Below are 25,420 nucleotides of genomic sequence, written 5' to 3'. Positions count from 1 at the left end.
ATACAAATAAACATCTTATCTTATCTTATCTTATAATTCTGACTGTACTTACCTCTTTAATTATTCGCCGATTAGGTACATGGCAACATTGTGGACGTTGCTATGGCCAGCTTGTCCGAGTTTGCAAGTTATGTTGTGAGGGGACAGTTCTATGCCTCGTTTAGACTGTTTAGTTAGTGATAAGGCCTGATTACGTGCGTTTAGTAGCAAATGTATGAACACGCACTTAACATAGTTCTTTCGTGTATTTTCTGCTGCCCACCATAACCGAATTGTTAACTTATTACTTACTTAGTCAAGTGTGTTAAAATCTTTCATTGAGAAATTCGTTTTAAAACGAGAGCGTGATTTTGATTGAATGGTAGTGGCTATAGGTTCCTGCCAACCAGCAAGAGATATAAAAACACCGCTCAAGTTTATCAGTTTTCTAACTATCAAATTATTGACAATTCTATTACGGCGAAAATTGTCTCCAAAATAGCCCCAGTTCCATATATACACGCGACAGCACTTATTGAATTTAGGTCGCTGTTACTCGCCCGATAATCTATCAGTCCTGTGCCGCGCTTCAAATATTCACGAGATCTATATATAAACCATATCCAAAGCTATAATAATTATCTTGAGGTCGATTCTGATTTGACATTGGTTAAGGTTTTGATATTGATTTGATTTGACTTTGACAATCGCTCTTTTGCTGACGCGCGTGCGTCTTAGAGTCATGTGTCCTTGGAGCATTTTGCTCGCACAATTAGTTTATGGATACGCATGACAGTATAGTGTTAGTTACTACTTTAATTACTTACGGCTCGACTTAGTTTTTCAAACTCTTATTTAATTAAGTCGAAGCTCGAGTCCCTTTTAAGATAAGATAAGATAAAGATAAAATTTATTTCATTGAAAAATATCCATAAATTAAAACAATCATAATACGCTTAAATAGTTACTTAAATATTATAAATGTACAATCACAGTGGTTTAGAAAAGTAAACATAAAATAAAAGATCTTGTAAGCAAAAATTGTAACTGGCTCTAACATTATTTAACATCAATACCTAAACTAAGTAACTTAATACTTGTATCTTAGGTATTTATTTTTAACTGTTAGATAAATCAATCGAAGTTAAAAAAAAGAAGATCAATAAAAGACTCGACTCGTGATTTAAGAGACTCTGAAGTTTCTTATGCGCTGAGCCATGTCAAAAGGAGTCCAGTTAATCAAGTTTAAACTCAAGAGCCTCGAGTTTATTTCAACACTTTGTGAGAGTTGAGAGTGGCAAGGACTGCGAATCGTGTAAACTCGTATCCTAACAAAGTGTAACAAATTGTACAATCAGAATTGGTCTCTGTCAACTATTCCAGAATAATAATTAGTTCACACGACTAAGCTTTCGAGTGTCTAATCGGTTATCCATTTTAGTTCATTGATCATGAGCATATTAGTATTAAGTGTAAACTTGGGTTTACTTACATCGCGTCTTAGTTGCTCATTAACTTGCATTACCTTATCTGAATTGAATTGAAAATGTTATCTTAAGTGTGTTTCTAATTATTTGCATTAATAATTTAAAGTTTCTAGAGTTAGAGAGTCATTTTGAGACAGAATCGAAAATTGAATGACATTTACTATTAGCTATCTACTTATTAGTACATTATGTTTCAAGTGCGAAAAATAGGAAATTCGCAACGATTAAAGCCGACCACTGACTAACAGGCCGCCGGACGGTATCGGCCTGTCAGTTAGAACAAAAATTTGACAGTTCCGAACTGCTGACCGGCCGATATCGTCCGGCGGACTGTTAGTCAGTGGTCGCACTCTAAAAAAAATTTGGTTGGCCCTATCAATATCTTGATGGCCGTAATCAAGCATCTTGATTCCATACGAGCCTAACAAGAACTTAAACACATCAAACAAGGTAATTCTGATTGCTATTACTATTGTTAGGTAACTGAACCAATTGAGATCTTGTTCAATATTTACACGAAAAATAATTATGCTAACTAATTGATCCTAGTAAGATCAACTAAGGGCTTGATAATGAAAACAAACAAGTTAGTTTAACTAAGATGTAAATCAATGTTAACATGAAGAATTACTGTATTAACTATTTGACCCTAATAAGTTCAACTAAGAACATGATTACACCGACTTATGGTGTATTAGCCTGAACTAAGATATTGGTCAATTTGAATCTTATTGTTTAATCATTTCAACTAAGATGTAAATCAATGTTAACATAAGAATTACTGTATTCACTATTTGACCTAAATAAGTTCAACTAAGAACATGATTACATCGACTTATGCATCTTATTAGCCTGAACTAAGATATTGTTCAATTTGAATCTTAATTGTTTAATCATTTCAACTATGAAGCTTGTTTAGTACAATACCATTCTTGTTCAATTGTACTATGACTTACTTTGTCGCATTTACTAAAACATTTCTTTCAGATCTCTAGTTTTTATACGCGCCGTGCTGAATAATGCTGGTGGTCCTCGTTATTATTCTCAAGGAATTGGTCTTAAATACTAAAATATACATTATACATTTATTTCAGATCTTTTTGGCGATCGGCTTAGACCGGTTTAGCTTTACAAACACGGGAGGAGGCGTGCTTGTGAAATGTGAAGCCATATCGGCCTAGGCCGATCCTCAAAAAGATCTGAAATAAATCTGTAATCTGTATTACCTACTTAGTATTTAAGACTAATGCCTTGAGTATAATGCGAGTACGAGGACCAGCATTTATTCAGCACGGCGCGTATAAAAACTAGCACAAAGAAAATGTATAAAATTTAAACGAATAAGTAGTAAATAAAATATAACAACAAAGAAAGGGATAAAACATAATTAAACTAAATCAAGCCCGTAGAGTTTTATAAAAAGGGGGTAAATGAATAAAACAAAAAAATATTATAATAAGATGTTATTTATTCATTTAATCATTTTGAAAGTAAACGTTTTGCATTTAAATTCACACGCACGGATCCGTGTCTAAGCATACGAGGGGTTAACACTCGTTGGTCCAATCACGTTCACACTTGTTGGTCTATCCAAGCACACTACACTCACAGTGTCACTACGCGAGTTTGATTCGGATGTCACTGGTTGTTTTTTAGTCAAACAAATCACAAGATTCCACACATTTGACAGTTTAAAAACCCATCTTCACGATTGTATTTGTGAATTAAGGCTTCTCTTACCAATCTTGGTATATAGTGGCGTGCTGTCGAAATGACCTTGGGACTATGCAGCTCGATCCAGTGACTTATACTCGACTCAAGGTGACACTGAGCAATAGCTGACTTGTGAGCGTCGTTGTTCTTGACCGCAGCGATGTGGTCTTTAATTCTGCAGGCAATAGTGCGTTTGGTATGCCCACTGTACGAACTACCACAACTGCAATCAACTTTGTACACACCAGGTTTTTCCAGAGGAATAAGTAATTGAATGAGCTTAACGCAACTGCGTGCTACAGAGACTGACTGCTCGGTCGCACGCGCCACGAGAGGGGCGCGGGCGGGGCGGAGAGCGGGTGTACAGGCGATCCCCCTACTTATCTCTTGATTGATCGGATTAACCGATTATTTAATTTAATTATTAAGAAAATCGATTTAACAAATAATTCTTAGTAGAATGGAATATTAGTTTCGTAATCAATACAATAACTTGATCATAATGGGATTGAGTGTTTTATCTTCGTTGTTCTAAATAAATTATATGTTTAGTTGATTCAACTAGCAAATCTTATGTAAATCAACAAAGACAAAATAATCAAAAAAACTATTAAAATGTTCATACCTATTAACATATTTATCTGTTTTAATTAAATTGTTAAGGATTGAATTAACCTACGTTACATAATTATGCTAACAAGTTAATAATAGATGCAAAGTATACAATTGTTAGGATTAATAACATACCTACTTTATTAGTTCAATCACAGATACACTTATTGTTTTAAGTAATCAGCTTTCTTTGATTTATATAAGATCGTTATTGTTGTAATTAACTTAACGTCAACGAAGAGAAAACTGCTCTTAGTTGGTCTTCATTTTTTAGAGTGCGGCTTAATAGCGATAGCGATAAATTAAAACGTGACCGAGGCACAGAATAAATAATAGTACTAAGTACGGAAGACTCACTCTCTAACAAAACGCGTCTGTTAAGAACAGCACAGATATGGCCACTAGGTGGCGACAGCGCCACGCGCGGCTTATGGCAAACCCCAAAATTGGGGCCGAACGGATGTACTTTTAGCTACCTGTAGCAAAGCGACGAAATCGCGGAGTGAGACACGCCTGACCGAGGGGAGTGTTTTAAATCGACACGAGTTGCGAACTACCTATTCGCACAAGTTACTCGCACGTGGTAAACACGTCACATATAGAAAACTTAGCCACATTTCCCTCGTGCCTTGGCAGTTCGGGAGCGGCTTTGGCCGGCTTAGAAATAACTCGCGGTTTGACCGAGAAACTTCCACAGGGTTCTAAAAAGAAGTAAGAACCGACCATTTCTAATAGAAACGAAACATTTTGTAGGACTTTGTCTAAGTAAGTTACTCTGAGATGTGAAAAGGTGGTAACTACCGAATGTTTTCAATAGGAATTGGTCCTTTTGTGGAGCTTTGTCGTAAGTTGTGTTTAGGAACGTTCGTTGCAGTTTGTTTCGGTAAGTTTCGTGAAACAAATATCGGTTGTTGTAAGTATTTGCCATCCAACTTAGTAAATTAAGTAAGTAGGTAGGTACTTAATATTATTTCAGGGTTTCAGGGTTTGTTTGTTCAAACTTTAAACATCTTCTATCGATAGGTGGGTAGGCAGCAGTGGCGGCGGGCCCATAAAAGCCAATTCCCACCGGCTTGCCTGTTTTTGGACGTTTGAGCAGAGTTATAAAGGAAATATGTAAGCCAAATTAGGCGGCTTGCCTATGGATATGTTTGACGCGCCGCCACTGGTAGGCAGTAGGTAGGTACTTGTACAATTTAAGTCTCTTAGACCCGTACCAATAATTATGTAGATAGACCTATGTTGCGTAGTGTCAAATGTGACATCCACGAGTAAAGATACCTTATGGCGGTTGGCGCTAACAAAATTATTATTAACGGCGCGGCGCTCCAATACTTAAGGGGCCCACTGATTAACAGTCTGCCGGACGGTATCGGCCTGTCAGTTAGAACAAAATTTTGACAGCTCCGAATAAATGACAGGCCGATACCGTCCGGGGGCCTGTTAGTCAGTGGTCGGCTTTATGCGGTGCTACGCGACGTAAGCGCCGACCGCATAATGGCTCCTCTTCACGTGGGGCCAACGCCAACGCCAACGAGGGACGCATTTATGCGTTAGAGGGAGCAAGTGATATTGCTATCTCATTCTACCGCATGGCTGCGTCCCTAGTTGGCGTTGGCGTTGGCCCAACGTGAAGAGGAGCCTTAAGGTATACCTTTACCCGTGAAATGTCACAAATGTTCATAATATGTATGTAAAGTCACTTTTAATTTATGAGTGAATTGCAAAAATTGTACATAGTTAAGCACCTGTAATTAGTCTAAGCTTTAGACTCTATAGTTAATTGATTCCATTGTGTTCCCACTGCTAAGCCATTTCTATTTAAGTTAGATGCATGAAGTTTAATATACGGTAACAGTTTACCTTTCCGTGTTCTGTTTTAATGAATCCTGAAAGCAGGTATTGTAAAATCTTAAATATTAATATGATAAAACCGGGCAAGTGCGAGTCGGACTCGCGCACGAAGGGTTCCGTACCATAATGAAAAAAAAAAAATGAGAGAGGCTGTATCAGGGACACAGCCGCTATGGCTGACGTGAAACGTGGTGTGGACCGCCAATGCGAAGGCCGAAGGCCGAGCTCCGCGTAGGGCCGAAGGCCCGAAGCGTCCAGGATTTAAGTGCTTTAACATAGAACAATAGTAAAAGTGTCTAAATGCGAAGGCCGAAGGCCGAGCTTCGCGTAGGGCCGAAGGCCCGAAGCGTCCAAGATGTCAGTGCTTTGGCACAGAAAAATAATAAAAGTGTCTAAATGCGAAGGCCGAAGGCCGAGCTCCGCGTAGGGCCGAAGGCCCGAAGGGTCCAGAATGTTAGTGCTTTAACACAGAACAATAGTACAAGTGTTTAAATGCGAAGGCCGAAGGCCGAGCCCCGCGTAGGGCCGAAGGCCCGAAGCGTCCAGGATTTAAGTGCTATAACACAGAACAATAGTAAAAGTGTCTAAATGCGAAGGCCGAAGGCCGAGCTCCGCGTAGGGCCGAAGGCCCGAAGCGTCCAAGATGTCAGTGTTTTAGCACAGAAAAATAGTAAAAGTGTCTAAATGCGAAGGCCGAAGGCCGAGCTCCGCGTAGGGCCGAAGGCCCGAAGTGTCCAGAATGTTAGTGCTTTAACACAGAACAATAGTACAAGTGTCTAAATGCGAAGGCCGAAGGCCGAGCTCCACGTAGGACCGAAGGCCCGAAGCGTCCAGGATTTAAGTGCTTTAACATAGAACAATAGTACAAGTGTCTAAATGCGAAGGCCGAGCTCCGCGTAGGACCGAAGGCCCGAAGCGTGCAGGACATCAGTGCTTTAGCACAGAAAAATAGTACAAGTGTCTAAATGCGAAGGCCGAAGGCCGAGCTCCGCGTAGGGCCGAAGGCCCGAAGCGTCCAGGATTTAAGTGCTATAACACAGAACAATAGTACAAGTGTCTAAATGCGAAGGCCGAAGCGTCCAGGATGTCAGTGGTTAAACACAGAACTGACAGACTGGACGCTTCGGGCCTTCGGCCCTACGCGGAGCTCGGCCTTCGGCCTTCGCATTTAGACACTTGTAATATTGTTCTGTGTTAAAGCACTGACATCCTGGACACTTCTTGCCTTCGGCCTTACGTAGAGCGCAGCCTTCGACCTTCGCATTTAGTTAGACTCTTGTACTATTGCTTTGTGTTTGAATACCGAAGTCGCACATCTCGCGAATGCGTGATGTTTTATAATAATTTTGGATAATATCTAAATTTTATCTGTAAAGATTATTTGGGGTCATAATGATTCACTGTATCTAGATGAACTTGAATGCAGCATATGATGGGTAATTTTAAAATAATTAATTACAGCGTCACACCTATTTAAATAATTAAATGATCAATTCATTTTGGAGTAATGAATGTATAACGATTAGGTACAATTGTTTTGTAAATAACACACCAAAATTACGAGAATAGATATTTTATACGGGTAATACACGTTTTATAGCAAACTCGTTCGTGTCTTTCCTGTAGCCATCGCATTTAAGGGAATTTAAAAGCATTTTTTTACGCAGCACCTTTACAGGCAGAATATTTCATTCAATACTTGAGACTCAAATGAGAAAAACGGGATATATATGAACCACAGTCGTTACCTTTTATAGTACCTATTGTCCACAGAAGTGACCTTTTCTAAATTATGTTTTACCCATTACATCAGAAGTACCTAACTAAGATTACTATATACTTACTAGCATTAGGAACTCGGGATTGTCAAGCAGCCGTCATACGTTATATGTGTTCTATCAAAGTAACTCGCGCCGCCGCGCCGCCTTAGATGCTAATGCATTATTTGAGGAAATGAGCATGTATTACTACGGTGAATGTGGTATTAAAAGAACCGTTATTGCTTTATCTTACTATTTCAGGTATATTTTGTCAGGTTTGCGCCCTATTTTTTGCACACGGTGGCCTCAAACAAGAGCAGTGATAAAAATTCTGTAAAAACTGTTACATTTTTATGTTTTAGCAGCTTATTATAATTCCACGTACTTTATTTTACTCATATTTCATTAAAATAAAATAAGATCTATCAAATGGCACCAATTTTACCGAAATCGGTTAATGGGCTGATGAGTCATTACTAAATGAACACTGAAAATAGGGGTCATTTTAGCTCCGAATACGTCGTATCTAGCGCAGAATCAGCGCCATCTATGTCAGCGGCACGTACTGTTCCGAGTAATGGCTACTTTCTTCTATATATCTAAATCAAAACTATGTTTGTAGGTATTATAGTCTCTGAGATATAAGCCGCCGCGCCATAACACTTTTCGTTACACTTGGTTTTTGGTCCGGCACCTCTACTACGGCTTTTTAAAGACGTTTCACGTCAAAAAAAAGCAAAAAAAAAACGGTCACCCATCCAGGTACTGACCACTCCCGACGTTGCTTAACTTTGGTCAAAAATCACGTTTGTTGTATGGGAGCCCCATTTAAATCTTTATTTTATTCTGTTTTTAGTATTTGTTATAGCGGCAACAGAAATACATCATCTGTGAAAATTTCAACTGTCTAGCTATCACGGTTCGTGAGATACAGCCTGGTGACAGACGGACGGACGGACGGACGGACGGACGGACGGACGGACGGACGGATGGACGGACGGACAGCGAAGTCTTAGTAATAGGGTCCCGTTTTACCCTTTGGGTACGGAACCCTAATAATACACACTCATAATTAATAACCGATATTTACATCCATAATTACATATTCATTCTGTTAATGAAAATCATTTATTCATGAAATCATAAAGAGCGATTTTGTCGATATTAATCAATAACTTTACCGCGGTTGCACTCGTAATTATTTTATAGTTAAGACTGCATCGACCGTCCAGTGGCGCCGTCGTTAGGGGAATAGTGTTTTCTAATAAACCAATAATTTTATGTATAAATCAGTATATCAATATTGTTGTCCTTTTGATTCCCCAACTTCTTGTCTTGGTCACATAGTTTTATTTTACTTATTTTTAGCTTTAACCCCTGGAGCACCCAGAATTACCGTAGTATGGAACTCCTATAAGTACTAGTTACCAGCACACGTGTCTGTGTAGGGCGCTCCACGGGTTAACAACAAAACGGAAAAATATGGCCACCATTTATAAGTATAACGCGGTAATCTCATCACATGTTACACTTCGGGTAGATACGGAACCCAAAATAAAAATAAAACCTTTAACACAAGCATATATTTTAGATTAAAAAATCTTACTATCGTAGGTATAAAATAAACAAACGTATATCGGTTTTATTCCAAATTCTCATGCCATTTAAAACTCACCCATATATCTGAAACAATAAAGTTAAAACTCCAATTGCAATTGAAACAAAGCGTAAAACAGAAACACTGCAATACAGGGTGGAATCGGGAAATTTAAGCGTTGAAAATAGAGAAGAGCGAATAGAGAATGATTGATAGAACTATTGGGGAACAAAGGACGCTCGGTGACAAAAATAAGGCAATTCTGGTTCAATGGGGATGGGGGAATAAAACGAATGGGCAGAGGCAATAGAATGATGGAAACTGTTAATCTCCGCTGGGTCGAAGGAAATTCGGCTTTAAAGGCCTGTGCACACCGGCTGCGTGTGCGTGACGTGCACGTGCACGTGCGGCGTTGTAGTATACAGATCCTTATGAGAGATGGCACACCGCTTGCGTGACGTGTGCGTGTGCGGCTCCAACATTTTAGCGCACGCACACGCGCACGTCACGCACACGCAAGCCGGTGTGGCTCGGCCTTAAAGCTGTCACGGACGGGTGTACCGGACCGTGACCTTAGTCTGGTCCGAGGCCTGTTATGTACGCTCGTATGGAAGATGGTCCGCTGTTATGACGCTGGTAACACTGCTGTTATGATCCTAAGACAGGGAACGCACCGCGTTTTTTGTGAAGTTGATTTTGATATCACTGGTAGTCATTCAATCGACAACACTTTTCTGAAAACTGCATTAAAATCAGTTCAGCCACAAGTGAGATAATCGCGGACAAACATACTTACATATAAACAGACGGGTCAAACTGAGAACCTCCTTTTTTAAGGCGGTTATAAAGCTTTCAATTGCACGACTTTTTCCCAACACTAGTGAAACGCCTGCGAAAATTGCACTCTACTGGAATTAGTTCGACATTTATGAGATTTTTTGCTTCAACTTTTTAATCAGGAGATTTTAAAACGTTACTGTCCCGGCTTACCGGAGAAAAGTCACGTAGTTTTCAACTGGCATTTTAACTTCTATATCAAAGGGGATGTTATGAGTTTAACACGTGTTATTAGTTCATCTGTCGGATTGTTTCAAACGGATTAAGCGATGTGAGGAAAGTTTTAAAGTTATAACTTATATCTTTCGTAAACTATGTTCAATTTGTTGAAAATGTGTCTTCTATTTTTTAGCATCCATATTCATGCAGGAACATCGATTTTGACATTTGTGGAAGCAATGTATAAGCAACAGTACCTAATGTAGTTCTATAACTGAGGGCCCGATTCGGATTTTGAAATAGATATCTATTAGGTAGATATCTTTTAGACATCACCAAGATACGATAACGATATGTTTAAGATCTAACCTGTCTACTATTGAACGATTTCCACAGGATATGACTTAGAGATCCAATTCACATCTAATAGATATCTTACTCTATCTAACGTAAAAGTGACATTAGTTGCCCGAATTGCGCTGCAAAGAGAACTAGTTGATATCTAAACTATAACGTATCTAGAATGGATCTAGTACGTGTCGTCTCTTGTGAATATCTTGAAGTTCGAATACAGCAGTGAGAGGTACCTAAAACTTGTCACAAAAACAGTACTAATTTGACCTTGATAGTACAGGATATTACCTATCTTGATGGTGTACTTATTTTATCTTTCCAAATATCTACTATACTTATTAGGTACTTAAATTTGCAACTTGGGTAATACTAATGACTATTTTGAACTCGCTTCGGATTGATTTTTCCAGGCGCAATGAGACAATTTCTAATCCACTCCAAGGGACGCATTTATGCGTTAGAGGGAGCAAGTGATATTGCTATCTCATTCTACCGCATGGCTGCGTCCCTTGAAGTGGCCGGCGTTGGCCCGTCGTGTAGAGAAGCCATTAGAAAAACAACCAATTTGACATAATGGCTGGAACGCTGCTGCAACAGCCATTGAAAAAACAATTCGAATTTGAAATTTATTACTAGACAGTAAGGTAGACAATTGAATGAGTGCTGTAATAGCAGTTACGACAGTTATGTGTGGAACGGAAGCGATGTGCGGTGTTCAATGCTTGATGCATGACACCTATAAAGTCCCTACTAGACTCAGACCATGAAAAGTCTGCAGCGAATTTAATAGCTCACGCAGTGTCAGTAACGTGTTATTTATACGACATCATTTCATAGAAATTTGACGTTTAAAATAACAGTGACACTACTTGGCGTGGGCTATCAAATCCGCTGCAGACTTTTCTTGGTCTAACTCTAGACGGTCGTCAATGAGACTTCTGATCACTGTGACCAGTTTATAAGTGGTTGGCCACTAACAAATCTTCGTTCAAGATCAGGGTGACTTTTGCAATAACGTTAATAAAGTAAATATTTGAGTAAAAAAAGTTTCCGTTCTATTGCAGATGCTCCAACCGCTACCGGGCTTGGTGGAGCGTGGTCCTGGCTGCCCTCAGCATGCTGGCGAAGGAGACTGGCCTCACTGCGTTGCTAGTCAACATAGTCTTGGACCTCTACAAGAGTTGGCCTGGACCAAGGTAAATATTCATCACCATATCATATCATATCATATACGAGTATTGTACTTACCTAATATGTTTATTATCTAGTTTCTTCCAAACATTCTTCTTCTTCCTAAATACAAACACAAATGGTAATAAGTTTTTGGCAAAAATTTCAATTTTGATACAAGCTTTTATCGCTGATTGTAATTTTCTTACCACAGGCAACTCTAAAAAATACCCATAAAAACAATTCTAAAAACCCCAAACATAATTAGGTTTCGTTGTATCATCGCAGAGTGTTATGGCCACCTCCTGTCTCCATCATCAGATCAGCTTGATGGTGCAATGATATGCAAATTTCAGCTCAATCGGAAATGGGAAGTGGGTCAAATTTAGCTTCCGAGACCAATCTAACAAACACCCACACTAACAAACAATTAAACATACATAACAAACAAACTTACATACATAAGGGCCACTTGCACCATTCACTAACCCGGGGTTTACCGGTTAAATCTGGAGTTACCATGGTTACCAGTACAACTTGATACTGAGTTAACGGTTTAACCGGTTAACTCGGAGTTAGTGGGATGGTGCAAGTGGCGTTAACCAACAAACTTACATACTAACAGGCCAAGTTAAATAAAAGCTTGTAATAAAAATACGGACAAGGACAAACAATGAAATTATAATAACGCTATCCTCTCTAATTCCAGGTGTTCCCTCATGGTGAAATGGCGTTGGAAAGGCGACGCGTGCGCACGCATCACCATTGCGTTAGCGGGACTGGTGTTGTTGGCGACGGCCAGAGTGGCCCTTCTGCAGGGCTCGCTGCCTGCGTTCTCACCGCAGGACAACCCACCTGCGTTCCATTCTGCATTCCTGGTCAGGTTAGTATGTTCTGTCTTGTTTCGTCATGTCATGACTAAGGGCCGGGACAGACGGACTGCACTGCACGCCAACTGCAACGTCGGGTCGCAGTCCGTCTGTATCAGCCCTTAATGTAATAGCGTTGGAAGATATTGTGCATCTGGCTACAACCAGGGTTACTCTCCTTCAGAACTCTTTACCTGCCTTCTCTCCTCAGAATTATAATAACACCACAGGATATTAACCCTTAAAATATTTATTCATCGTATTGAAAAAAAACAGACGTTTCCAATCTTAGTTACATCGCATCGTAGTTCTAATCTGTTTGCATCATCATCTTCCTCACGTTATCCCGGCTTTTTGTCACGGCTCAGGGGAGCCTGGGATCCGCTTGCCAACTAATGCCAAGAATTGGCGTAGGCACTAATAGTTTTTACGAAAGCGATTTAGTCCTATTTCCTCACGATATTTCCCTTCACCAAAAAGCGACTGGTACCTAAATATCAAAATAATCAAATGATCTGTTTGCATCAGCAAAAAAAAATCTTTGTGCTGTTTCTCACCATTAATCTTGTAATTTCCAGGCTAATGACGTTCTGCTACCTGGCGGCATTCAACTGGTGGCTACTCCTCTGCCCGTGGACCCTAAGCCATGATTGGCAGATGGGGTCCGTCCCATTGGTAACCAGCGGATGGGATCCTAGGAACCTTCTTACGGTTGCTGCCTTGATTGTACTGATAGCACTATCGTATAGATGCTGGATAGATTTGGAGGTAAGATGGATGGAATAAAACATTGTAGTCAAGTTACTAGCAAGCAAGCTTACCTATAGTAAAACAATTTCATATTTCAAATAAGACAAATAAATGCCTATGAATTTTAACCTCTGTCCGCGGAAACGAACGATCAATATTGACCTCGGCTGTAAGGCGTAGTGAAAAACTTTAGCAGCAAAAGCCAGTCAAATAAACAGCCGCAGTCGTGTGTCTTCAGATTAAAAATAGAAGAAAGGACTAGATTAGAGGCAGCCTTCCCAACCAACCAACAATAATACAGTGATTTGCATTTAAATTGCCGAAGAAAATTCACAAGAAAAACAAAACACGAGCGGAAAAGGACCCCTCGGGAAAGGGCAGAAGCCCTCTCGCGCATGAGAGGAGGCCTGTGCTCAGCAGTGGGACGTATATAGGCTGAAATGATGATTATGATGATGAGCGGAAAAGGAATTTTTTCATAATTATATTTTGATCAGCAAGCGCGTTGGATGCACCATGTTGATAATGTTACAACATAAGACTGCTCATAACTCATTAAGTGCTGTGTCATAAGTGGACAGGTTTTTTTTTCAGTTCGATTAACAACCATTTTTTTTCTTTCCAGTTCCAAAGACACACCCCTGCTGCAGTGGGTCTGATGCTGTTGGTGATACCATACCTGCCGGCATCGAACCTGCTAGTCACCGTCGGCTTCGTGGTTGCCGAGAGGGTGCTGTATTTGCCAAGGTATTTCATTGATAAACAAACTTCTGGCCTCTTACAGCAAAACTGTGAAATGAACGTGGTAACTATTTGCGGCCTTATACGAGCTTCAAACCATTAATATAAATGCGTACCCCCATCTTCACTGGTGTTGTAGGTGTCCATGGGTGATGATAATTGATTACCATCAGGCAATTTGTCTGCTCGTTTGCCTCCTATATCATAAAAAAACTTAGCAGTCTTTGGAAAACCAGCTTAAATTTAAAATTTATTGCATGAAAGTACCTACTGTAAACTGTTCCAATGGTTTTTATTCGAGGTGGACAGAGATTTTTGTTTTTTATGAACTATTAATGAAAGCCTTCTACTTTTAGCGTGGGCTCAGTGATCCTCACAGCCTACGGGATCCAGCTCCTCTGGCATCGCTCCAACCGGCGTCTGCTGGTTGTAGGAACAGCTATCCTGGCTGCGAGCTTCGCAGCAAGAACTATTCTGAGGAACCAGGATTGGAGGACCAGAGAGACGCTTTTGAGGTAACACAGATTCTTGTGAATGAATTTCTTATTTTACTTTTCTTTCTACAGTCACTGACTCGTAAATTTGGCTAATATTTTCCACCACGTTTCCACTTTTGTTTAAATTAAATTAAAATATTATTAATGTTTAAAGTGAGCTGCGAACTTACCATGCAATATTGAGTTTCTTCACAAAAGTTTTTCTTTTACCAAAATTTTCATTGAGATAAAAATGCAACTGGTAAATTATCGCACTTATAACCCCTGCAGTAAAATGTATTACTACCTACCTATAGTATGTTTCTTCATTATACCTTATTTCTTTTTCTTGCATTTTACAGGGCGGACTTGGCGGTGTTACCGCATAACGCCAAACTGCACTACAACTTCGCAAACTTCTTGAAAGACAAGGAGCAACAAGAAAATGCTATCAAACACTATAAGGAAGCATTAAAGTAAGTCTTACTCTACGTCTTTTGTTGTTATCATTGTAGTAGGTATCTTTGCGTAGATAATTATCAAAAAAAAAACGTAAAACTTATTGTAAGTTTCATAAAACCACATACCTACCATTCCTTTCAGATTTTTTTTATTATTGTGATCTCCATAGAATAGTTCCTCTTAGGTTATTACGCTTTTGATTTGAAATGATACTAATGGCCATATTATGGGTATCTGCCCATATTTCCAGGTTATGGCCGAGCTACGCCAGTGCGCACAACAACCTTGGCACGCTGGTGATTGCATCAGGCCGGGCTGAGCACCATTTTCTGCAGGCGCTCAAATACAACAGGGACCATGTCAACGCGCACTATAATCTCGCCAAACTATACAGGTATATCCCGTAAGGTATACGAGAGGTTAATTATAACACGTACTTTGCTCAGACACACAGCCATCAGAAAGGAAGAGCTTCGCTCCCTCTGCTCTGTAATCCATCCGTAAGTCAAGTTTGTGTATAAACGCAAAAATTAGAAGCAACTAACGCATAAAGACGATCTTCTCTCTCTCTCTCTCTCTCTCTTCGGTCGGTTCCTCATGTCTGAGGATCGTGGTCAGTATCAGGGTTGCATCGAAGCAGATGATCTGCCTCTACCTGTTTCTGTCCAACGCGTCTTTGACGACCGTGTAGACAGCAGAGTGAACGACCGCGTGGCCTTCTGCTTACGGTGTTTCCAACCACAATAAGGTTTTCCAAACTTAAATACACGGTTGCAAAGACGGTCTTAAGCACTAGTTTATTTCGTGATCTTATGGTATTAAGTACCTGATAGACCGTTTTCTCCACATTGACATTTAACACAAACATTTTTATAATTTCAGGAAGAAAAACCGCCTCGCCGACTCTCTCAAAATGATAGAACGGTGCCTAACCCTGGAGCCTCGCTTCGTCCAGGCCTACGTGGAACTGCTCCACCTGAAGAGTGAAGACCAGAAGAAGGGGATCCTGGACAAATTGCTGGAGATAGAGCCGAGGAACTGGGAGCACTATGTGCTGTATGGGAACTGGTTTAAGGGCAGAGGTCGGTGAAATTTCTCCCCACTATAATTATAATATTATAAATGCAGCTTCTCCTTCTGGACCCATTACCGTCTTTACCATAAGGGTATACGGGGCCCGTGTCCATTGCCCTTATCAGGGGGCCCCGAAGGACAGACGTAACAGTATATTTGATTACAATGATTACCCATAATAAATAGAAGATCATAGTAGAATAATGTTAGTTTAATTCGCTTTCTTTACTTTCCAAAAGGGCTCCAAATTTTATATGTGCCCAAGGGCCCCAGCATAGTTTAAAACGGCCCTGTTGGACCGCATTCCGGAGAGCAATTGAAGAAACCTTGAGGAAGCCTCGCTCTGCTATTTCTATCGCATGTATATCGGGGAGTGTTCCGAAGAATTTATTGGATTAATTCCTGCCGCTTCTTTCCGACATCGCCCTACGCGACATTCCCATCTTCACCACTTAGATGGTTGGCTGTCCTCAACTGTGCGTTTCTCCAGAAACTTCCTGCCTCGCACAGCTAAACTGGGGAATAAGCTGTCACCTGCGGTATTTTCGGATACCGATACGACCTTCAAGACCTTCAAGGAAAGAGCGTAATTCCATTGTCTTTATGTTAAATAGTTTTAAAATCAAATGCATATATCTTTCCAGGGCTTCTACCCATCTCTCTAAATTACTACATGACCGCCTTGAAACTCTCTCTCGCAAGTGGAGAGCGTCGGGGCGTCGCAGCCCTCCGCGCAGCGTGCCTCGTGCTTCGACAGAAGGGGCAATGGGCGAGAGCCTTACATCTTATAATCAGGTAGAATTGCAGCTGCAAATCCCTATATTTCACCTACCTCTCTTTAAATCCACTTGAATGTAATTTTGTCTTACTCGGTGAGCAAAATCGCATTTTGCTCACTGTTTTTAAGCAGCTAAGTACCCTTGTTCGAGCTACTGAGGTGAAAAAAATAGGCTACTAAGTTCATGCTGGGCTTGATCTGTTAAATGCATATGAAAAATAACTACCTATTTTACTTACAGATGGCAGACCGCCCGCGGTGACGCACGTGCGGCAAACGCTCGGGCGCTGTGGACGCGCGCGTGGCGTCTACGTAGCGAGCTAGAGGGACGCGCTGCATTATACGCGCGCCCTAGGACTGACCCCGATCAGGTAGATATGTTTGTGTGTCTGTCTGTCTCTCTACACCGTGAAGTAGCATTTAGATAAGGCGCTAGGGCGTGTTGACGCGGGCGTGGCGTCTATACGCAACTTTTATTCCCTTTGAGGTACGGAACCCTAAAACCAAATTATGAATATTATTCTTTCTTTTCCAGACAAAATCTACATGCCTGGACTACAGTCAACTGGAACTACGTAATCCTGTAGAAAAACAAAACAAAAATACAGATATTAATACACTTCTCAGCGAAGCTAAAAACAATGCCAAAGACAAAAGTTGCCAAAACGAATGTGCCAAAAAAGTATCAATACCGACCCAGTATAAACCCATACATAATAAGAGCGAGACGGGGAGAAAGAGCTGCTCCTTGAGGAAGAAAGAGATAAAAGATGCGGACTACACGCCTTTCGTGTCTGACCATTTGATAAAGACTTATTAAGATAAGTTTAGTTAAATATAAGATGTGTTTTAAGCTATTTTGAGCGGGAATATTACCAAGATATACGGCAAATCAATTTATTTGGAATAAAAGCAGATTTTATGTAACAGTTACATAACAAGACTTTTAGAACCTAGTTATGTTTATGTGACATTACATTCCCTTATCTACGGCAGAAGAACAGCTTAGGTATTTTAATAAAAAATGGTCGCATAAAACAAGCTTAAATTGTAAGTGCAAAAATATTGACAAAGTAAAATAGGTAGTGTTATAATGTACTCTTATAACACCGTAAACAGTACTATTTTATATTTGAGTAAATATGTTAAGTTAATACTGCTGTGAGTCATTTAAAGGCTTCTACAGACGTTGCGACAATTGGCATGCGATTTTATATATTGCCGGCTAAGTAGGAACAACGAATTCAGTCGATCAATCAAATGCCGCAATGTGTTGCAAATTGTATGTGATTATAGTTCTAGGTGACGTTTGTAGAGGCTATAATTTGACAGATTGAAGTGCTGCAGTGAAAATATTTTTTTTATTTAAATAAATAGGTACCTAATTAATTCACCTGAATAAAAAATAAAGGTGTTGTAATGTAAATACAGCTCAATTTGAATTGCTTTGTAAATATTGGAATTGATATAAGTAATTAAGTCAGTTGGGGCAAGTGGAACATAGGGGCAAATGCGCCTACCCTAGATACACCCGTACTCTGTACCCGTATATATGGTATGATATAGCTTAGAGGTTATACTATGGCCGCACTTTACTCGGGAAAGGTTAAACAGTCATGACGGTGGTGAACAAGCATGTAGCGTCCTGATGGAAAGCTGCTACCGTAGCCTATGTACACGTGCGGTTACACGGATAGTACTGTAATACTTAAGTAGTAAGTTTTTTTTATAATTTACGGTTGCATTTAGGGTAGGCGCACTTGCCTCGTGGGTGTATTTATCCCATCAGACAATATTACCACAACGCAATGTATTTTTATGACAATCTTCTTAGTAGGTCACTCACTTCTTAAGAATTGTCAAGATGTTAATGTATAATTAGTATTAGGCCCCTGTTGCACTAATATGACAATTCTCATGACACTGACAATTACCTGTAGGTAAATAGGTAACGATACAGGCATGTACAGTCAACAGAGAAAAGTGACCCCCCTTGTATAGTTTGTATGCAAAGCTGCTAAGGGAATAGTATTGCTGACTGTTCCTACTTGTTGGATCAGAAATGTACGGTGATTGTCAATGTTGGGGGACAGTTGTAAGTCTGACTTTCCACTGAGATGAAGATGAGAAGAGGTGTGCGGAAATCCACCAATAAATAGAAATTGTTTATTTCACATTTATCAAACTGCACAACGGGACTTAATCGCGTATTTAAGTTTTAAGATTTACCTCCGACGTTAAGAGGACGGCGTTGTCCCCGTGGTCTCGGAGAAGACTCTCTCTCTCGGTGGCTCCGCCACGGGGACAACGCTGTCCTCGAAACGTCGGAGGTAAATCTTAAAACTTAAATACGCGAATAAGTCCCGTTGTGCAGTTTGATGTTTAATGATCGTGAAAGTTTAAATCAGTGTATTTCAGTTTTTTTTATAATCCATATTTTGTGTTAGTCTACTTATATTTAAGTAAACTTAAAAAATCATCATAATCATCATCATTCTAGCCTTCAGTCGCCCACTGCCGAGCATAGGCCTCTCTTCGTGCACGCCATTTATCCCGGTCCTGGATGAGACTTAAAAAATACATGTTAGTAAATATGTGTGAATAGATAATTAAATTAGAATGCTACGTTTCCCTACCCGTTACAATACTGGGTTATAACCGCGAAAATCGAAGTTCGCAAATTGCGGGGATCTTTCTCTTTTACTCCAATGACGGTGTAATTAGAGTGACAAAGAAAAATCCCCGCAATTTGCCAATTTCGGTTTTCGCGGTAGCCCCTCTGACCCAATATTTTAATATTGGACAGTCGAGGCGTCCAGCCACCATCCTCAGGCTGTCGTTATTAGTGTCTCTCACTCGTCGCAGCAAAGAGGCTACCCTCTTGCGTCTGATGCCATGGAAGCAATAGCATCGGTTGTAGTGTCGTGTGGAAATCCGGCATCAGAAATAGCACCACCCCATCTCGTCCCGTGGGTGTCGTATAAGGCGACTAAGGGAAAACTGGCGACAGATAGGTATGTATGTGTGTATGTATGTATGTAAGTATGTATGTATGTATGTATGTATGTATGTATGTATATATGTATGTATGTATGTATGTATGTATTTCACTTTATTGCACATAAACAGGTTTACATAAAACGGACAAAAACAAAACAAAAATAAAAATTTTATGTACAAACAAATGTACACAAATGTTATGTAGGTATGTTGGATGTGTAAATGGTATGCATATGAGCAAGGCTCGCCCGTATTCTTAGCGGGGTCCTTGCTCATAAGAGCTGTGCGCGCGCCACACCGAAAAAAAAAGCATCGGTTGTAATTTATAATACTACAGCAGAGCGAAAAAGAGGTGTGACCAATGTTATTGGTTGATTACCTCTGTCTCCTATCATCTCTGCCTCAGTGGAACGGCAGCCTAAGCACCATAAGGGCCAGGTATATAAGAACTGTAAATAGTGTATGTAAATAAGAAGTTAGATTAAACTTTAATGTACGAAATGTGGTAAATGCACGCAACGCTTTTAGTGTGTTTATTTCGATTAATATACAATAAATACATTTAAATAATTATACAGTTTCATTGTAACCAATACTATAGTAGGTACAATTATCATCGGATAGATCGGAGCGGCCGAGATGCTCAAAAATATCTGAACACACACTCTAACGCCTTGACAATAGAGGCGTGTTCAGATATTTGTGAGCACCTTGGCAGCTCCGATGTATCTGATGGCGACTGTCTCTACCCGGCTCCGGGCCGTATAGGTTAAATCACGGAAGCTAGCGTGGATTTTATAAGATTATATTGACAGTTCAGTATACAAACCAGTTCATATAAATCTATACCTACCTTGTTATTAATTTTTATAAGGCAGATGGAATATATTTCCCACCTGATTTTGAATTTTATTTCAAAGTGATAGGATTTAATTTTGCATAATTTCTGACACCCTGATGACGTCGAAAAAAATTAGGTTGGTGTCAGACTAGCGTTTTAAACAAGCGTATGCGTCGTGTAAGCTCGTATATTCGTAGACCGAATGTAAGGAAGTGACGCGCGTGTAAGCTCGTACGTTACCTACTGCCGAAACAGCCTACTGGAATCAGTTATGTAACGCTGCCATACATGACCCAAAATTTTTTTATTAAGCTATGAGCTTCATCACATCTGATATTTGAGTAATTCTAAGCATTTCTAGCCTGAAGTGGGGGGGAGGGTGGGGTACCAAGACGGCCGCCACCCGTCATCTTTAAAAAAATCTATTCTGATCCTGGTGGGTACTAGGGCAAGTTTGGTATCATTTTCGTATAAACCAAAGACGTAGAATTCATTGCTGATATTTGTTTTTTTCAGTTTCATAGTAATTTTACAAGAAAAACGTAAAAAGGTGAAAAATTTGGTTGGAGATTTTTGCTACGCGGAGCCGAAACTACAAAAGATAGAAAGTTGAAATTTGCACACTAGAATACATTTATAAAGTGTACAAGATATAAGAAGTGATTTTGAGAAATTCAACCCCTAAGGGGGTTAAAAAGGGGATGAAAGTTTGTATGGGGTTCAAGATTTATTTTAAGCTAGGAATTTGAAACTTCGTAAAACGATATATTATTAAAATACAAGAAAACTAATTTCAGCGTTTTTGAAAATTCATCTCCTAAGGTGGTGAAAAAGGGGTTGAAAGTTTGTATGGATATCAAAAAATTTTTCGAACGCGGGACTTGAATCTTTGTATTTGGGGATATTATTAAAAGACAGGAAAAGTAATTTCAGCGTTTTGTAAAATTCATCCCCTAACAGGGTTAAAAAGGGGTTCGAAGTTTGAATCCATTACAAATCCGAGTAGACACACATTTATTATTGCCTCCCAGGCTTGAAATGCTTAGAATTACTCAAGGAACATATGTGATGAAGCTCATAGTATAGCTTAATAAAAAATTTTTGGGTCAACTTTATAACTGCTTCCGCTAAGCCATAGTTACGCGCAGAAAAACCGCTCATAGCTGTTTTTCGTTAGTTTCCAATTTTTGTCGCCCATGGCTAAAATTAAACACAAAAATACTTATTACGATATTCATAATAACTAAAAAAAGATTTTTCGCAACTCAATAAGGTCAAGCACGAATACAATTGGATTATTATAACAGTTGAATGTAATTGTTATAAATCTATTTGTACAGTTTCACCGAAGTCAGTCATGCGTGACGCACTGATTGATTTGTTGTTTATGGTCATGAACTGGGTATTTGGAACTTATTAAAATTATTGACGATGGCGTAATGAGTACAGTCACCTGTAATAATATGTTCAGACAGCTTTTGAGTTTATCGCGGACATACACACATACCTTTTGCCATACCACCTGTTTAAGTGTGGTTGGCGAGACTCACCAGCATGTGACTGCGGGGCCCCAGTACAGACTATACACCACATTATACATAGTTGCCCGAAACGGAAATATGTCGGAGAGGCCCTAGACCTTCACTCGCCTAATGCACACGCTGCCCAATGGGTGAAGAATTTAGATATCGTATTGTAAATATTGTAATTGACAATTAGCGACTCTGTAAATGCCATACGAATAAATAAAAATACACACATACAGACAGAGAGACGCGACAAGGGGCTTTGTTTTATAATATGTATTATAAGTTGATGATAATATTCCTCGTAAGTCCCCGCGTACTTGTACAAGTACAAATTATATTCGAGTTTTGAACTCTTATAGAAATAAAAGAATGTTCCAAATTCAAAAGCGCCTAAATTGACTTGGTTCTTACGAGGATAATTATTTATAATATAAAAAATAATTTCAGTCTATAAACGTCCCACTGCAGCTGGTCACAGGGCTATAACCGCGAAAATCGAAGTTCGCAGATTGCAGGCATTTTTCTCTGTCACTATAGTTACGCCTTCATTGGAGTAAAAGAGAAAGATCCCCGCAATTTGCGAATTTCAGTTTTCGCGTTAGCCCCTCAGGCCTCCTCTCATGCGCGAGGGTTTGTCGGGGGAAGTACCTAATGCGTATTGGGATGGGAACTTCACATACACCTTTGAATACCTTCCCAGATGTATGCAGGTTTCTTCACGACGTCTTCCTTCACCGAAAAGCTAGTAGTACCTAGGTAAATATCAAATTATATTTCATACATAAGTTTCAAAAAACTCCCAAGACAAAGATTTGAACCCGCGCGACCTCCGGTTTGTAAAGTCGGACGTCCGCTCGGAGGACGTCCGCGTCATATCCACTCGGCCACAACCGTTTTTTTTATGATATTATTTACTTTTACTACACCTACCCAGAATAGGAATGCAACAGAAAGAGATGCAATCTTTAGTCGAAACAATAAACTAGTTTCTATTACTTTTAAAGTCTGGGCTATGAGTATGGATATATATATGGATTACTGGTCCGAAAAGCTCAATTACAAAAACTACACTAGTGCGGGAAAGAGCAGTTTCCGTGTGTATGTCAAAAGTTTAAAGAGCCATATGTACTGGAAAACGTTGTACGATACACATGCGAATATCTATATCTCTACTTTTGAGGTTAGAAAATGTCTAATCTTTAAAAAAACGAGGTATTATAGTGCCCGAGAATTTTTCTTTCCCAAACCTTTATTTAACTAGGTACCTTTCGTTTCTTATTGTTTTTTGCTATCCAACCAAAACAAAAACAAACTTAGGTCGTTCCCATTCTTCAAGGTCAACTTTAAAAAAGTTCTCCGATTCAAATTACAAGATGGCGTTAGCAAATGTTTAATTATAATGTTGGCCAATTTTAGATTGATTACTCGCAATAGCGGCGGTTGCTTCATTCTGTGAATCGCTACCTTTTTTACATACTTTTATTTATAGCCGGTCAAACAAGTTTGTCAGTAGAAAAAGGCGCGATATTCAAATGGGACGATAACCCTTCTCGCCTACTTTTTTTTATTTTGACGCTCTTTTCTACTGACGGAAATTGCTTGCCAGAGTATAGCTTCACTGCCTATATTTGATTCAAATCTTGTAACTTTGAACCACTTTCCTTATCGGATCGAATCCAGATTAAATTTGGAGTACTTAGGTACCTACTTCCGTAATTCCAGTGACGTCACGTATATATATACCCGCCGAATTGTAAGCGAACGTCGAGGCCTATGGAGATTTTCAACTGCAATAATGTCACATACGCGTTACTGACCTATGACCTGCAAAGGATATGAGAATTTAGTGTTGCAGATTTAAATGTCAATTTTGGCCCTTAGCTTAGGTGACAAAAGATTGCAATTAGGTGAGAAATTCTAATTAAGATAATATACCCGCTATTATACATAGTATCAAAGAAAATGTAGCAATTGGCATTGAAACTTTTTATATTTATTTTTATTTTACCTTGTTATTGCTATGTGGGAATTGGGATACATAAGTCAATAAGGTGTTTTCAGATAATCATTGAAAGATTCTTGAACAGCGAATTAATCATAATGCTGACTTTTAATACGTGCATTTTTCTATGCCAAAATTGAAGAGTTAATTTAATCTTCAATTCTTCTTCTTCCTCGCGTTATCCCGGCATTTCGCCACGGCTCATGAGAGCCTGGGGTCCGCTTGTCAACTAATCCCATGATTTGACGTAGGCAACTAGTTTTTACGAAAGCGACTGCCATCTGACCTTCCAACCCAGAGGGTAAACTAGGTCTTATTGGGACTAGTCCGGTTTCCTCACGATGTTTTCCTTCACCGAAAAGCGACTGGTAAATATCAAATGATATTTCGTACATAAGTTCCGAAAAACTCATTGGTACGAGCCGGGGTTTGAACCCGCGACCTCCAGATTGCAAGTCGCACGCTCTCACCGCTAGGCCACCAGCGCTCAGTTAATTTAATCTTCAATTACATTTCCATAACATACTTAGGTCTACTTACTTGGGATCTACACTTAATTGGCGTTTAGTGAAAAGTAATTTTACAGATATTCTAATTAAATTTACCATGCAATTTTTGGAAATTTTATTAAATATTTAAAGGAAAGAAGGTAGACGAAATACCTACATACAACGCGAGCGCTCCAGATACAATTATTGACATAAAAACGAGCCTCTAACCTACCATGACCTCAGACTACAATGTTAATAATCTTTTATTTTATTTATCTACTTAGATAAGAACATTGTTTCATGTGTAATTTCATTGTTTATTCCTAATGACGTCAATGCGTTAGTAAATAACTAAAGAATTTAATGACATTGACCGCTGAGATTATTAAACGTTGCTGCTCAGTAAAATGTGACTCACAACTAAATAACCATTCAAATATTTTTTTATAAAAACCCTCTACGCCAATCATAAGATTTTTTTGCAAAAAATGACTTGCATCATTTTGGACAAGAGCGGATATTCTTCAAACTGCTGGATCAAATCACATAAAAAAACGCATCAAAATCGGACCATCCGTTTGCGTGCTACGATGCCACAAACAGACAGACATTGACATCAAACGTATTAACACCACTATTTTTGCGTCGGGGGTTTAAAACGGATAAGCAAGTTCTATTGAAAATTGAAATAGACTTTACCTTTTGTACTGTTTTCGAGCTGCCGATATTTCGACGCAGTTACATGCATCTTGTTCAAGGGATGATAAGGGATGATAAGGGATGATAAGGGATGATAGCGGGTGGGTGTCAAAAAAAAGATGTTTATGCTAATATTATACTGATGCGGTCACTACAACAGATTGTTAGATAACATTTTACGACAAT

The 25,420-nt window shown here is 39.4% G+C and overlaps 1 protein-coding gene and 1 long non-coding RNA gene across 2 annotated transcripts in view; both read left to right on the top strand.

Moving 5' to 3' along the window:
- The window catches only part of LOC134666848 (protein O-mannosyl-transferase TMTC1-like), a 311,630-nt gene extending 292,681 nt beyond the window's left edge, over nt 1-18,949 (top strand). The window contains exons 6-16 of the mRNA XM_063524165.1: nt 11,417-11,548; nt 12,232-12,405; nt 12,970-13,159; nt 13,767-13,888; nt 14,239-14,397; nt 14,721-14,834; nt 15,071-15,214; nt 15,703-15,902; nt 16,539-16,689; nt 16,914-17,043; nt 17,208-18,949. Of these exons, the coding sequence (XP_063380235.1) occupies nt 11,417-11,548; nt 12,232-12,405; nt 12,970-13,159; nt 13,767-13,888; nt 14,239-14,397; nt 14,721-14,834; nt 15,071-15,214; nt 15,703-15,902; nt 16,539-16,689; nt 16,914-17,043; nt 17,208-17,492 (1,801 nt within the window). The 3' untranslated portion in view covers nt 17,493-18,949. The remainder of the gene's footprint in view (nt 1-11,416; nt 11,549-12,231; nt 12,406-12,969; nt 13,160-13,766; nt 13,889-14,238; nt 14,398-14,720; nt 14,835-15,070; nt 15,215-15,702; nt 15,903-16,538; nt 16,690-16,913; nt 17,044-17,207) is intronic.
- A 24-nt stretch (nt 18,950-18,973) lies between these two features.
- On the top strand, nt 18,974-20,243 carry LOC134666862 (uncharacterized). The gene is made up of 2 exons (XR_010098561.1): nt 18,974-19,754; nt 20,010-20,243. It is a non-coding gene; the product is annotated as an uncharacterized LOC134666862 (long non-coding RNA).
- Nucleotides 20,244-25,420: the final 5,177 nt, after the last annotated feature.

This window comes from Cydia fagiglandana, chromosome 8 (assembly GCF_963556715.1).
Source record: "Cydia fagiglandana chromosome 8, ilCydFagi1.1, whole genome shotgun sequence".
Taxonomy (NCBI): domain Eukaryota; kingdom Metazoa; phylum Arthropoda; class Insecta; order Lepidoptera; family Tortricidae; genus Cydia; species Cydia fagiglandana.
This window is presented reverse-complemented; position numbering and strand designations above follow the sequence as displayed.